Raw genomic sequence first — 16,187 nt, 5'->3', positions numbered from 1 at the left:
CCAGTCCAGAGGTCTCAGCCTACTGATCCCCAAAAGCCTTTCCAGTAAAGAGTCACAGACCTGAAACATTGTCAATCCCTCTTTCTGCAGACCTGCAAGGCTCTTCCAGCAATTTCTATTTCAGCCTGTGCATAGATGTTGTATTGAGAAGAGCCAGGCTGTTTTCGTCAACACTGTCCCATACAGCACTGAAATTATATCATCAATCACAGCCTCCAAAGGCAAACACAGACTTAATGAGTCAAGTCAGGAGAAGGGCTGTGGGAAACAGAAGACTTGATCCACCATTAAGCACCAAGTGTCACAAAGCAGTAAATATTTATTGTGTTATTGCTGTTTGAAACCGGACAATCACAGTATGACATACAGGTACAGAGAGAAAAAAACAAAAAGCGCAAAACATTAATTCCTGAAGTTTTGTGTAAAAATAGAACAAAATGTCACTAATTGTTTGGATGCTGGTTTAGCAAACGTCAGTACAGAAATAGCTTTGAAATACTCCAAGCTCCTCAAAGTTATGCAAGTTAAAAAAAAATGACTGTTTATTTAGAAAAAAAAGAATAAATACTTTTGTACCTGAATGAATTTAAAAAAGAAACCTAAGTCATTACGTTTTTAAAAATGACTAGTTACTGTTGAAAGGTTCATGAGATGCGGTTTGATGTGATGTCAGATTCCTCTTTGTAATTATCTTCATCCTCTGCAATGAGAAAGAAAAATGACCAGTTAGAGCACAATAGTGGCAAAAAGGAAGTTTACTTTGGGGTTACACCCCATTCCTACCACAACTTACTTCTTCATGCAGTCGACCTTTCATAGTAAATACTGCAAAACCCAGTGCATCATTTACACCTGAATATAAGTCATTTCCACTTTTTGGTGATTTTAAAAAATCATTTCTTTTGTGTTTAACTTTTCACCAATTAATACCACGTCAACCATGAAAAAGCAATTGGAGTTTCACAGCAGTGTTTATTCTATTAATAACCTCCTGTGTTATGTTTTGCAATTTCATTGCTTCAGATACCATTTATTAAAATATAAACCAAAAGAAATGACAATGCTGATTGTGCAACACACACAAAATGCTGGAGGAACTCAGCAGGTCAGGCAGAATCCATGGAGGGAAATAAATGCTGCCTGAAACGTTGACTGTACTCTTTTCCATAGATGCTACCAGCATTTCGTTCCTCCAACATTTTGTGAATGTTGCTCAATATTTCCAGCATCTGTATAATCTTGTGTTCATAAAATGCAGACTGAGTGGCGTCTGTAATAATTCAGTAACCAGACAACAACAATACAGAACTCACTGGCATGGTCAAAGGAAACTTGTGAAGAGGAACCTGTAAGGATCAGTGAATTAATGACAGATTAAAGGAAACATTGTGGTAAACAAGCCCAGTGCATTGAATTTCTGGACAACTAACTTAAACTTCTATTGACAGGTAAACCTGACTGAATGGAATAATATAATTCTGGAATAAGCAGCTAGTATAAGTAATAGTGAACACAAAACTGCCCAAAATTATATAAAGAAAACACCCAGTTAATGAAAGTCCTTTATGTATTAAAGTTGGTTTCCTTACCTGGTCTGGCTTATATGTCCCTTGGATTTGATAGTATCTGCCAAACTATTTAGGACATTAAGAACTAGGGCTGGGCAATAAAAACCAGCATTGTCCACTCCCCATTCTCTGTCTAGTGATGGCTGCTGTACAGTGGGGAGGTGGGGGAGGTACCGGCAGGAGGTACAGAACTGGATCTCTGGGGAACAAAGCGATGAAAATGTAGAAGGGTGGATTAGTTCAGCTGACAACACAAAGGTTGGTGGAGCTGTAGACAACGTAGAGGGCTACCCTAAGTCTTACTGTATGGATTATGACTACATATCCCTGCCGATGATCTGGATCACAGTGCACACTCTGCATGAGAAAATTCACTCACCGGAGAAGGCCTCCTGCTTGATCCTAGGGCTGATCCTCTCCACCTCCTCTGTGCTTGGTGAAGCATGCTGCTGAGCCACCCGCAGCCCCTCATCGATCAGCGCCAGCTGGATCATCTGCTTGGTTTTGCTCTGGCAGGGTCTGAAGGTGCTGGGGATGTCCGAGGGGCAGGGAGATGGTGCTAGACTAGAGTTTGAAGTCATATCCTCAGACACATCTGTAGGAAAAAGGGAACTTTACAAAACATTCTCGTTCGCACTGAAGTCAGGCTGCAAAGTGAAGGTCACCTGCTTTCTCTCCTGTAGCAGCCATCTCACTGATACCAGAGGACCCTCCCCTCCCCAACATTCATATGCTGCAACAGCTCAAGGAGCTGGCTCACCAAGGGCAACCAGGGAGGGAAAATAAAAGCTGACCTTGCCAACAATCTTGTCAAAACTTCTCATCTAGTGATATTCCATTCCTCCCTTGATACACTTGCTATGGACGAGTGCTGGAAGATTGCACCTACCTCAGGTCTGTTTATACCTTTGTATTTGCTAATGGGACATGTGGGGATATGTACTGGTGCAATGCATGCCTACCGCAGATTAGAACTGCTTGCAGTTAAGCTGCGTACCAGCACGCTATTTACAGGGAGGATGTGGTTTCATATCACAAGCCCAAGGACATTGGCGCATAATAAAAATAACACTTAACTAAACAGATGCTTAAGATCCCACATGCCAATATGGGGTTTTTTTTGCAGCAATTTCTTGGTCAGCCTTGCTTACTGGGGTGTGGCCTGTACCTGGGCTGAGGAATAATCTTTCCAATTCTTGGTCTTTGCTGTAAGACACGGTTCCCTTGGAGGCTGATGTATCGCTAGCTCACACAATGCCTCCACACCGTATGGGGAACGCAATCTGAAAATCAGCAGAAATGAAGGGAGGAAGTGGTGGCTCCACCACTCAGTCCTGTTCATGGCTAGTCTTGCTGCTCTATCCCTGTATCCCTTGATCCTGTTAATATCTAGAAATCCACAAATCGGTTCTGAATTGAGTCAATGGCTGAAGCTCTTTCAGTCATAAACAGTTCATTCCTTAGTTTGACACCATAACCTCTAGTTGTAGACTTATCATTTCGGGAAAATGACTGCACTCTTCTCCCCTGTCCCGTCAAGCAGAGGATCCAAAAACTCTATCTCTATGTGACAATAATAAATCAATTCCAAGAACCTTTACACATTTCAGTGGGGTCACATCTCAATCCTCTAAACTCTAAGTGGAGCCCTTGTCTACTCAATCTCTCCACATATGACAGATCTGCCATTTGAAGAACCCAGCTGGCAATCTGGCAGTCTACTCATCTCTCTCTATAGCAGGTATTTATGTTTTTCAGGAAGGAGTCTGTGTGTGGTCCCACCAATACTCTCTATAATTGTTACAAGCATTTATGTCATCCTAGGAAGTGGTGTTTTACTCTTTCACCTGGCTCAAGGACAGCTTCTACCCCACTGTTAGAAGACAATTAAATGGTTCCCTAGTGTGATAAGATGGATCTTGACCTTACAGTTTACCTCCTTATGATCTTACCTGCACTGTTTACCTGCACTGCACTTTCTTTGTAGCTGCTACACTTTATTCTGCATTGTTACTGTTTTACCTCATTCTTCCTCAGTGCACTGTTCAATTAATTAATTGATCTGTATAAAAAGAATGCAAGACAAGCTTTTCACTGTATCTTTGTGCATGTGGCAATAATAAACCAATACAATCTGTTTTTACATCCATTCCAACAAATATCAGTGGCAATGAGGATCTCCCAACCCTCCACGGTTCTGATGGCTTAATCTTCAAAGCCAGGGACTCTCACCTCTCCCATAACCCACTGACTCTGGTCTGCTGATTGTTGTCTCCATTCCCATCCCACTGCACCCCCCCACCCAGTCTAGGATTCACCCCTCTGCAGCCCCCTCCCCACTTATCTGGATTTTTTTAACATCATCTTGGAAAGTTGATAGGACACTTCTTGCCAATGTCCCAGGGAACATCAGTGCTCCCCCCAGCAAGTAGGTGGGGAGAAATGCTGCCACTTGCCCAGACTTGATCGTCAGTCACACCCGGCACAGCCACACCTCCACAGTACTATTCCAGACAAGGACCCCACTCCATTACTACCTCCCATCAAAATCTCACCCCCAATCCCCAACCTGTCCAAATGCCAACCCACTCATAAACCCAAAAGGGCCCCACCATGCAAACACACAACACACCTGTCCCTTAAAAGTCTGAATGGCAAATCCTACTCTTATTTCTTACCTACTTATGATTACTCTTCTAAAATGAGCTTCAGGATGCAGGACTTAACCTGGTGTCTCTCTTCCAGTTGTCCACTGATTGGCAGTTATTAGCATTTATTAGAAATTCATCTACTCGTCTACGAAATTCCCACCCTTGAGGAATCACTGAATATTCAACCGTGGAAGGTTTCTCAGCCTAATTATAACTCCAACAAGCAGTCTGTGCTCACTGAACAGAATAACAGAGTCCCCTGGTACACAGGAACATGAGAAAGTGGTCAGTTCCAAGCTACTGGAAATCCACTTGTCCAACCCCCACAATGCCATTTCTCAAGCCAGTATCAAATTTGTCAGTTAAACTGAAATCTAGCAGATGATAAAGCACCCTCAGTGCTGCTAATTAAAATAAAACTTGTGAGGTGGAGGAGAGGGAGGGAGAAGAAGGGTAGGGCAGAGACGTATAGGGAGAAGGGAAGGAAGTAGTAGGGGTTGGGAGTTGGGGGTGTGGGAGGAGGGTGAGGAAAGAGAGGGATAGTGAGCATGATGAGAGGAGGTGGAGGAGTAAGGATGAGGTGGGTTTGAACAGGGGGTTGAGGGGGGTTTGGAGAGATTCTGATAGCGGTTGAGGAGGGGTGTGAGCAGGGTAAGTGAGGAGGAGGTGGGAGGTTTGAGGGGGGTTTGAAAGGGTTTTTGGCAGGTGAGGAGGGACGTGGGGGTTTGAGGGGGTGAGTGAGGAGGAGGTGGGAGGTTTGAGGGGGGTTTGAAAGGGGTTTTGGCAGGTGAGGAGGGACTTGTAGGGGTTTGAGGGGGTGAGTGAGGAGGAGGTGGGAGGTTTGAGGGGGGTTTGAAAGGGTTTTTGGCAGGTGAGGAGGGACTTGTAGGGGTTTGAGGGGGTGAGTGAGGAGGAGGGGGTGTGAAGGGGTTTGAGGAGGTTTGAGAAGGTGTTTGAGAGGATGTTTGATGGGGCTTTGTGGGGGGGCTGAGGGGGAGGGGGAGTAGGTGAGATAGAGTGGGTGTGAGGAGATGGGGGAGTGAACAGGTGGGGGTGAGCAAGTGGAGGAGTGAGGAGAGGTTTGGGGGAGATTGAGGGGCTTGAGGGGAGAGTGTGGAGGGGTAGTAGTTTGAGAGGTGGTTTGGTGGCAGGGTTGAGGGGGCTTTTGATGGGGCTTGAAGGGGTTGAGGAGGAGAGGACTGTGGAGGACAGGAAGAGTCGGAGAGGTAAAGTGGAGGGTGTGAGGTGCTGGGGTGTAAGGAGATGGGTGTGGGAGAACGTTTGGAGTGAGGAGGTGTGGGAGTGAGGAGGATGGGGAGTGAGGAGGAAGGGGTGAGGAAGAGGGGCGAGGTGGAAGGGCTAAGGAGGTATTTGAGTAGGGGCGAGGAGGGGGAGTGAGGTAGTGGGGAGTGAGGTGGTGGGGAGGAGGGGTGTGGGGAGGAGGGGAGTGAGGTGGTGGGGAGTGAGGCGGTGAAGTGAGGAAGAGAGGGTGAGGTGGAGTGGTGAGGGGGGTTTGAAGGGGTTGGTGAAAGGGTGAGGAGGAGGAGTGAGAAGGGGGAGTGAGGAGGTGGAGGGAGTATGAGGACGGCAGGTGTGTGAGAGGGAGTGAGGAGGAGGGCATGAGGGGGTGAGGTGGAGTGGGTGTGAGGAGGTGGGAGAATGAGGAGGGGTGAAGAAGTGGGTGAGAAAAGATAGGGTGTGTTGGAGAGTTTGAGGTGGAGTAGTGAAGGGGAGGGTATGAGGAGGAGGGGAGGTTTGAGGTGAGGGGAGTTCAGAGTTAGGGGTAATGTGGAGCAGTAGCAATTTGAGGGGTGATTTGGGGAGTGTTGAGGGGGTGGAGGAGGGGGTGAGTTAGAGAGGGTAAGAAGGATGGCGTGACATGCTGGGGTGTGAGGAGGTGGGTGTGTGAGAGGGTGGGGAAGAGGAGGTGGGGAGTGAGGAGGTGGAGAGAGGAGTGGGGTGAGGAGGAGGGAGTGAGGTAGAGTGGGTGAGGTGGAGAGAGTGTGTGGAGGGAGTGTGAGGAGGGCAAGTGTGTGAGTAGGGCGGGTGTGTGAGGGGAAGTGAGGGGGGAATGAGAGGGGGATGATGAGGGGAGTGAGGGTGGGGAGTGAGGAGGGAGGTGAGTGAGTAAAGAGGGGTGTGAGGAAGGGTGTTAGAAGGAAGGGGTGAGGTGGGTGAGGTGGAGGGAGTGTGAGGGCAGGTGTGTGAGGGGAGTGAGAAGGGGAGGTGAGGAGAGGGAGGTGAGGGGTTGAGGTGTGAGGAGGGGTCTAAGGAGGAGGGAATGTGGGAGGAGGGTGAGGAGGAGGGGGAGTGAGAAGGAGGGGGTGAGGAGGGATGAGGAGGAGGGGTTGAGGTGGAGGGGGTGAGGTAGAGGAGGTGAGGTGGAGAGGGTGAGGAAGGATTTGAATAGGGGTGAGGAGGGGGTGTGAGGGGGTTGTGGGGGCTGATGGGGGTAGAGCAAGGGCTGGGGGGGTTTTAATGGGGTTAGGTGGCTTGAGGCGGTTGAGGAGGGGGAGTGAGGAGGGGTAGGGAGCAGAGGTGTGAGGAAGAGGGTTTGAAGAGTGTGACGTGAAGGGTGAGCAGGTGGGTTGAGGGTGAGGTTTAAAGGGGGTGAGGAGGGATGTGAGGAAGTGCGTGAGGAGGTGTGTGAGGTGATATGTGAGGAGGGGCTTGACGGGGAGTGTGGAGGGATAGTGGTTTGAGGGGTGTTTTGGTGGGGGGGTTGAGGGGGGTTTTGAGGGATGCTTGAGTGGTGCTTGAGGGGTGGTGTGAGGAGGAGAAGTCTGTGGAGGAGAGGGTGAGTCAGAGAGGGTAATGTGCTGGGGTGTGAGGAGGTGGGTGTGTGAGATGGTGGGGAGTGAGGTGTGGAGTTAGGAAGTGGGGGAGCAAGGGGGTGGGGAAATGAGGAAGTAGGGGAGTGAGGAGGTGAGGGAATGACCTCACCTCAGGGAGGGAGTGAGAGGGAAAGGAGGAGGGATGAGGAGTAGAGGGAGTGAGGAGGAGGGGGTAAGGAGGAAGGGGTGAGGTGGAGGGGATGAGGAGGGCAGGTGTGTGAGGGGAAGTGAGGAGGGGGAATGAGTGGGATTGAGGGAAGTGAGGAGAGGGAGGTGAGGGGACAATGAGGGGTGTGAGGAGGAAGGGGTGAGATAGAGTGGAAGGTGTGAAGGGAGTGAGGAGGGGGTGTGGGGAAGGGTGAGGTGAAGGGGGTGAAGAGGTGAGTTGAGGGGGTGTGCGAGGAGGGTTTGAGGAGGGGCTTGGGGGGAGTTTGGAGGGGTAGTGGTTTGAGGGGTGTTTTGGTGGGGGTTTGAGGGAGATATTGATGGGGGCTGAGAAGGAGAGGTTTGTGGAGGAGGGGGTGAGTCAGAGAGGGTAAGGTGGAAGGCGTGAGGTGCTGGGGTGCGAGGAGGTGGGTGTGTGAGATGGTGGGAGTTAGGAGGTGGAGGAATGAGGAAGTAGGGGAGTGAGGGGGAGGCCTGAGGAGCAGGGGCCCAATGATTCCTGAGGCACTTTGACCAACATTTTCCTTTGAACTATGTTTGCTGATCACTCACTGCCATCCACCAGATTTTTTTGCTAAAACTTGATAGTGTATTGTGTGGTTCACTTGCCTCAAGGGGCCCTGTCCTGCTACAAGTGCTTCTTTTCTGCCTCTGCTACACTGCAGGCCACAAACCTGCTTCCTGCTAAACTGTGTCAGAGCAGCCGAGAGCTGTAGCTCTCTCAGAGGTCTGTCTGCAGCTGCACTGTGCCCGGGCGGCGCAATGGGTCAAACTCACCATCACCGCTCCCTTCAGACATTCCGCCATCTTCCTCCTCCACCTGCTGCATCCCCAGCAGGGACAGGCTGCGCGCCTTTGCCGAGAAATACTTGTCCGACCGCTTCTGCTTCTTGATGAGGTCGTTCTGCTCCTGCATTAGTGACAGCTGTTCTGTGGTGACCTTCTCTAGTTCCAGCTGAGATGTTGCACGGAGTGAGAGAGAGAAAGGAGAACAAGGCTAACAGGACTGAGGAGTGAATGGACCAAAAAGAGAGCATGTAGCATCACTCTGGGCCTTCAATCAATCTGCTGGAGGAACTCAGTGGGCTGAGCAGCACCTGTAGAGGAAAAGGAATTGTCAATGTTTTGTGTTGAAATCCTGTATCGTGACTCCCAATACAGGGTTTCAACCTGAAACACTGACAATTCCTTTCCTCACACAGATGCTGCTCGACCCAACGAGTTCCTTCAGTAGACTGACTGTTGCTCCAGATTCCAGTGTGTCTTGATCACTCTGAGCCAATCGTGCAAAACAATTCAAAAAATGTAATTCACATTCTCAGGAATGGTGGGAGAGGGGGGTTGCAATTAGCTGCAGATGCAACACCATTTGCTTTCCTGGATGAAGGCAGCACAGACAGCACCTCAACACCATCCAGGACAACAAAGCCCTCTCTACGGTCCCCCTTCACCACCCTAAAAACCTGACTTCTCTATCACCAGCATGCAGTCCATGAAGGTCTCCATAAGGCCTGTTCAAAAAATAAGGAAACCCAGACTTTTCACCCTTTATCAATGCGCAAAATGTCATCGCACTGATAAACCATTTCTTACAGCCTCTCCGTTACTTACACTTCTTGCTTTAAATCTGAGTGAGAACATAGAACAGTACAGCACAGTACAGGCCCTTCAGCCCACAATGATGTGCTGGCCTTTAACCTACTCTTGGATCAATCTAGATTCCCTCCCACATAGCACTCCAGTTTTTCTATCATCTCTGTGACTACGACTTTCTTAAATGTATCTGCCTCTACCTCCACCCTCGGCAATGAGTTCCATACACCCACCACTTCCTGTGTAAAAAAAGTCTCTGGTTATCCATTCGATCTATGTGTCTTATCATCTTGTACACCTCTATCAAGTCACGTCAACTGTACTCTTTTCCACAGATGCTGCCTGGCCTGCTGAGCTCCTCCAGCATTTTGTGTGTGTTGCTCAGATTTCCAGCATCTGCAGATTTTCTCTTGTCTGTGATCCCTCAACACCCCCTTCGCTCCAGAGAGAAAAGCCCGAGGTCGCTCAACCTATCCTCATAAGACATGCTCTCTAATCCAGGCAGCATCCTGCTAAATCTCCTCTGCATCCTCTCTAATACAGGCAGCATCCTGGTAAATCTCCTCTGCACCCTCTCTAATCCAAGCAGCATCCTGGTAAATCTCCTCTGCACTCTCTCGAAAGCTTCCACATCCTTCCTGTAATGAGGTGATCAATACTCCAAGTGTGGTCTAACCAGGGTTTAATAGAGCTGCAACTATACACACACACACTTTTATACATGTACCAGCAGGTTCCCCTCAAGTTACACACCACCTTGTCCTTTCCTTCACTGTTGTTGGTTCAAAACCCTGGGACAGAACCCCTGAGAACATAGAGCACTAAAGTGCAGAACCAGGTCCTTCAGCCCATTCTGAACTGTTGTCAGGGGAATAGCTCCACTACAAGGCTGCATTGAATCAAGGCAGCTCAATACATCTTCCACAGGCAGAAGGCAATGGGAAACGTGCCCCACATCCCAGAAGATGAATAATCAAATACAGAGTTCACAAGCATCACAATGACAGAGAATAAAAGAGGATTTTTTGCTTCCATTTCTTTGACTTAATTAGTATTCAATTTCCCTGCTCTCTTGTCATCAAATACTTACATTCCTGTAGTGATTTCCAAGTCTGCTTCAGGAGGTTCCAAAACACTTTACAGCCAATGAAGTAATTCTAAAGTGTCAACACTGTTGTAATGCAGGAAGCAGAGTGGCCAATTTGAGCCCAGCAACATCCCAACATGAGAAAGACTTGACAATTCAAGTCCATCAGTCCGACTGAGAGATCAATACTGTCCCAGAGACAACTCCCTTGCATTTTATTTTTTGTAATTACCTCTGCCTTTGCTTAAAGAAAAGAAGCTTGTGACAGTCACATCACCAAAGAACGTATAAGAGTACAGCACAGTTACAGGCCCTTCTCCAAGATCATTCTAATCCTTCCCTCACTACATAGGCCTCCATTTTACTTTCATTCATGTGCCTATCTAAGAGTTTCTTAAATATCCCTAATGTATCTCCCTCTATCAACACCCTGACAGGGCGTTCTATGGACCCACCACACTCTGTGTAAAAACCTACCTCTGACATCCCCCTTTTCCCATACTTTCCTCTAAACACCTTGAAATTATGCCCCCTCTTATCAACCATTTCAGCCCTGCTGGAAAACCATATACTGGCTGTCCACTCTATTTATGCCTCTCGTTATCTTATACAACTCTATAAAATCACTTTCTTTGCAAGGGTCTGGGATCATCGACCAATTAGCCACCTCAAGAGACTGCAGGGTTATTTTATGCCCCCGAAGGTATTTTCAGTGCAGTGACACAGAATAGAAACGTACCTGCAGTTCATGCACCTCGGACACGTTGTGACTCAGCTCCTCATGCATTATCTTGGACTTGAGGGCTTCCTGTTTCTGGTAAATGCTGGTCAGTATGGCCTGAATCTCCAGCAGCCGCTCCTGTGCGGGAGAGAAATAAAACACATCAGATTTTGGATTTATTTATCACATGTACATTGAAACATACAGTGAAATGTGTCATTTGTGTGAACAAGCAACACACCCAAGGATGTGCCGGGGGCGGCCTGCAAGTGTTGCTATACACTGTGGTGCCAACATAGCATGCCTGCGATGTTCAGTGGAATTCAAGCAGCAACAAGGACAACAACAGCAAAGCAAGCCCCTTTCCCACCCCTCTCTCACACACACAGGCAGAAAGACCTCCAACCCCTCGACAGGCCACCTCTGGGCCTCCAGTCCTTGGCCCCCAACTCAAACCCACAGACATCAGTTCTCCAACCTCCTTCATACAACTTCCAAGGCAACCTAGCCGAGGGTCAGCATTTGCTGTTGAGTTTACACCTGAGAAAAGAGACCTGCATCTATATAGGACCTTCCACAACCTCAGGCAGTCCCTAAGCTGTCCACAGTTAATGGAGTACTTTAAGTATGGCTATTGTTATGACTGAGGATACCTGCCTGTGAAAATACAGCAATCACCTACAAACACCAAAAGGATAGTTAAATGACATCGATGATTTGAGTGAGAGATAAACATTGTTCAAAATACTGATGAGAAATACCTCTGCTCTTTTACATTCACCTGAGGGAGCACAGAGACAAACAGCCCAGAAACAGGACCTTTGGCCCATAAGGTCCATCCAGCCACTATACCGACCTACACCAATCACTTTTACCTGCATCAGGTATGACGACTTAAGTATTTGTCCAGATTCTTGTTAAGGAGGTCTCAAGTTTATTCTCTCATTCTATTGTTGGCACTTCCATGGTGCACTCGGCCTGGTTTGTGATGCTTGCCTCTCTTGAGAAAGACATGATCTTCTGATGAAAGGTACTCGACCTGAAACATTGACTGCGTTTCCCTCACCGTTGATGGTATCTAACCTGTTGAGTGTGGCTCGCACTCTCTCTCTTTCAACCTCTGACCAGAGAAGCAGCCAGTTGAGCTGGCCTACAGTCTAATCAGTGACTGAGGCTGGTGAGCATTTCTCCAGAGGATTATGCATATTAGCACCTGGGTTATGCTTGTTCTTTTCTCATGCAATCAGTTTGCTTTGAAGACTACAGAGTAAAAGTCCCTGTGGTTTAGCTGGTAAATGCAGAAAGGTGTAAAGTTCAGTGTGGAAACAGGTCTTACAGCCTACCGAGCCAATGCAGACTAGCAAGAACACACTTACACCAACCCCATTTCTCACACCCAGGACATTGCCATCAATTCCCCCATGAGTCTACCACTCACCTACATACTGGGGCTAATTTACAAGTGGCCAATTAACCTGCCCACGAGCTTGTCCTAGGGATGTGGGGGGAAACAAGAACACCCTGGGTAAACCCACACAGTCACAAGCAGGAACGTGCAAACTCTGCACAGACAGTGTGAGGGGGCAGCTCGACCTGCCAGGCCATTGTGCTGCTGACAATTCCTGGGCTGAATTAGCTCACCTCAGGCAAGGCAGGGAGTCACAGGTGAACATCAATAGGCGGTCCCTTGAGCCATTCAAAAAGATTGTCACTGAGCGAGCTCAACATAATTTCCTGCCTTATCCTCATACCCCCTAATTTGTCTCATATCCACAGACCCATCACTCACAGTTTTGAAAGAAAACAATCACCCAGCCTCCACAGCGCCCACAGTTCCACCACCAACTAATTGAGGACATAAAGATTAAAATGTCAGCTTTATTTGTCACATGTACGTCGAGATATTGAAACACATCACTTGCATCAAGGACCAACACAGCCCGAGAATGTGCTGGGGGCAGCCCGCAAGTGTTGCCATACTAGCAGCGCCACAACTTACTAACCATAATCGGTACATCTTTTTGGACTGTGGGAGGAAACTTGAGCACCCGGAGGAAACCCATCTGATAATGGGGAGAACGTACAAACTCCTTACAAATAGCAGCAGAACTGAACCCCAACCTTCCCATCACTGGTGAAGTAAGGTGTTACACTTAACCGCTACACTACTGTGACATTTCTTTTTATTTCAGCCTTGAGTGGCCCACCTTTACTTAGTGACTTAGGACTCCTTAACCAATGGAAACATCTTCCCAGTTTGCATCCTGTCCACCAATCTAAGAATGGTTGGATGGGGTCCTCTGGCGGACAGGTAGACCCCTCACCTGACACACCCATCATCCCAGGAACCACCTTGTGGATCTTCTCTGCAATCCCTCTACAGTTTGTTTTGAAGGGAAAGAGACCAAATGGTAATCAATACTCCAGGTGGGGAAGTTTAGAGCTTCTAAGTAGCAGCCAGGAGGTTGGTAGGCAGACATGATACCCTCAGGCATTTCTGTATGGATATTGAGCAAGAGGAGCTGGCCAATGTTTATCCCTCAGCGAAGACACAGTAACTGGTTATTTATCGTATTTGGGGGATCTTGCTGTGCACACAGCTGCCAGCTTTGGTCCAAAGTAATACAGGCTGTGCTTGTCTGTGAGAACACTAAGGATGTATATAGATGACAAAGCCTGCAAGCAGCATGGGCGTCTATAAGTATCATGAGACTACAGGAGAAACCAAATCTCCGACTATTTATGTGATGAGAGATAATCCCAGATGCAATGTGAGGAAACACATCCCCATGTTGTTTTTTGCAGCTACACTTGGCACTGCACAGCCAATGCCCATAGGACCCTGCACTCTGGCTTTTCTCATCACCTTAAATAGAGCACAGATTCACAGAGTCTTACAGAAGTACAGCACAGAAACAGGCCCTTCGGCCTATCTAGTCCATTCTGACCCATTTAAACTGCCTACTCCCATTGACCTGCACCAGGACCATAGCCCTCCATATCCGCTACCACCCACAGAAACATAGAAAACCTACAGCACAATACAGGCCCTTTGGCCCACAAAGTTGTGCCGAACACGTCCCTACCTTAGAAATTACTAGGCTTAACTATAGCCCTCTATTTTACTAAGCTCCATGTACCTATCTAAAAGCCTCTTAAAAGACCGTATTGCATACGCCTCCACGACTGTTGCCAGCAGTCCATTCTACGCACTTACCACTCTCTGAGTAAAAAACTTACCCCTGACATCTCCTCTGTACTACTCTCCAGCACCTTAATCCTGTGTCCTCTTGTGGCAACAATTTCAGCCCTGGGAAAAAGCCTCTGACTATCTTCATGATCAATGCCTCTCATCATCTTATACACCTCTATCAGGTCACCTCTCATCCTCCGTCACTCCAAGGAGAAAAGGCCAAGTTCACTCAACCTATTCTCATAAGGCATGCTCCCCAATCCAGGCAACATCCTTGTAAATCTCCTCTGCACCCTTTCTATGGCTTCCACATCTTTCCTGTAGTGAGGCAAACAGAAATGAGCACAGTACTCCAAATGGGGTCTGACCAGGGTCCTATATAGCTGCAACATTACCTCTCGGCTCTTAAACTCAATCCCATGATTGATGAAGACCTTCTTAACAACAGAGTCAACTTGCATAGCAGCTTTGAGTGTCCTATGGACTCGGACCCCAGGATCCCTCTGATCCTCCACACTGCCAAGAGTCTTAACATTAATGCTATATTCTGTCACATATTTGACCTACCAAAATGAACCACCTCACACTTATCTGGATTAAACTCCATCTGCCACTTCTTAGCCCAGTTTTGCATCCCATCAATGTCCCGCTGTAACCTCTGACAGCCCTCCACACTATCCACAACACCTCCAACCTTTGTGTCATCAGCAAATTTACTAACCCATCCCTTCACTTCCTCATCCAGGTCATTTATAAAAATCACGAAGAGTAGGGGTCCCAGAACAGATCCCTGAGGCACACCACTGGTCACCGACCTCCATGCAGAATATGACCTGTCTACAACCACTCTTTGCCTTCTGTGGGCAAGCCAGTTCTCGATCCACAAAACAATGTCCCTTGGATCCCATGCTTCCTTACTTTCTCAATAAGCCTTGCATGGGGTTCCTTATCAAATGCCTCGCATCAATGTATCACATCCTCAAAAAATTCAATTAGGCTCATAAGGCACAACCTGCCTTTGACAAAGCCATGCTGACTACTCCTAATCATATTATACCTCTCCAAATGTTCCTAAATCCTGCCTCTCAGGATCTTCTCCATCAATTTACCAACCACTGAAGTAAGACTCACTAGTCTATAATTTCCTGGGCTATCTCTACTTCCTTTCTTGAATAAAGGAACAACATCCGCAACCCTCCAATCCTCGGGAACCTCTCCCGTCCCCATTGATGATGCAAAGACCATTGCCAGAGGCTCAGCAATCTCCTCCCTCGCCTCCACAGCAGCCTGGGGTACATTTCATCCAGTCCCAGCGACTTATCCAACTTGATGCTTACCAAAAGCTCCAGCACATTTTCTTTCTTAATATCTACATGCTCAAACTTTTCAGTCTGCTGCAAGTCATCACTACAATCACTAAGATTGTTTTCCATTGTGAATACTGAAATAAAGTATTCATTAAGTACCTCTGCTATCTCCTCCGGTTCCATACACACTTTCCCACTGTCACATTTGATAGGTCCTATTCTTTCACGTCTTATCCTCTTGCTCTTCACATACTTGTAGAATGACTTGGGGTTTTCCTTAACTCTGCCCGCCAAGGCCTTCTCATGGCCCCTTCTGGCTCTCCTAATTTCCTTCTTAAGCTCTTTCCTAGTAGCCTTATAATCTTCTAGATCTCTGACATTACCTAGCTCTCTGAACCTTTTGTAAGCTTTTCTTCTTGACTGGATTTATTGCAGCCTTTGCACACCACAGTTCCTGTACCTTACCATGACTTCCCTGTCGCATTGTAATGTACCTATACAGAACTCTACACAAATATCCCCTGAATATTTGCCACATTTCTTCCGTACCTTTCCCTGAGAATATCTGTTTCCAGTTTAAGCCTCCAATTTCCTGCCTGATAGCCTCATAATTCCCCTTACTCCAATTAAACACTTTTCTAACTTGTCTGTTCCTATCTCTCTCCAAATTTATTGTAAAGGAGATAGAATTATGATCTCCAAAATATATCTCCAAAATATGTCTCCAAAATACTCTCCCACTGAGAGATCTGACACCTGACCAGGTTCATTTCCCAATACCAAATCAAGTACAGCCTCTCCTCTTGTAAGCTTATCTACATACTGTGTCAAGAAACCTTCCTGAACACACCTAACAAACTCCACCCCATCTAAACCCCTCACTCTAGGGAAATGCCAATCAATATTTGGGAAATTAAAATCTCCCATCACAACAACTCTGTTATTGTTACACCTTTCCAGGATCTGTTTCCCTATCTGCTCCTCGATATCCATGTTACTGTTGTGCAGCCTATAAAAAACACCCAATAAAGTTATTGATCCCTTCCTGTTCCTAACCTCCAACCACAG

At 47.4% G+C, this 16,187-nt stretch overlaps 1 protein-coding gene across 3 annotated transcripts in view; it reads right to left on the bottom strand.

Annotated features, from left to right (window-relative positions):
• Positions 1-299: 299 nt before the first annotated feature.
• LOC132384852 (NGFI-A-binding protein 1-like) overlaps positions 300-16,187 on the bottom strand; it is a 63,758-nt gene continuing 47,870 nt past the window's right edge. For all 3 annotated transcript variants that reach the window (XM_059956438.1, XM_059956440.1, XM_059956439.1), the window contains exons 5-8: positions 10,638-10,757; positions 7,996-8,173; positions 1,948-2,163; positions 300-700 (exon numbers count right to left, since the gene is read on the bottom strand). In XM_059956438.1, the coding sequence (XP_059812421.1) occupies positions 645-700; positions 1,948-2,163; positions 7,996-8,173; positions 10,638-10,757 (570 nt within the window). In that variant the 3' untranslated portion in view covers positions 300-644. The remainder of the gene's footprint in view (positions 701-1,947; positions 2,164-7,995; positions 8,174-10,637; positions 10,758-16,187) is intronic.

Source organism: Hypanus sabinus, chromosome X1 (genome assembly GCF_030144855.1).
Source record: "Hypanus sabinus isolate sHypSab1 chromosome X1, sHypSab1.hap1, whole genome shotgun sequence".
NCBI classification, from domain to species: Eukaryota; Metazoa; Chordata; class Chondrichthyes; order Myliobatiformes; family Dasyatidae; genus Hypanus; species Hypanus sabinus.
The sequence above is the reverse complement of the archived record's forward strand: the minus strand, read 5'-3'. Positions and strand labels throughout refer to the sequence as shown.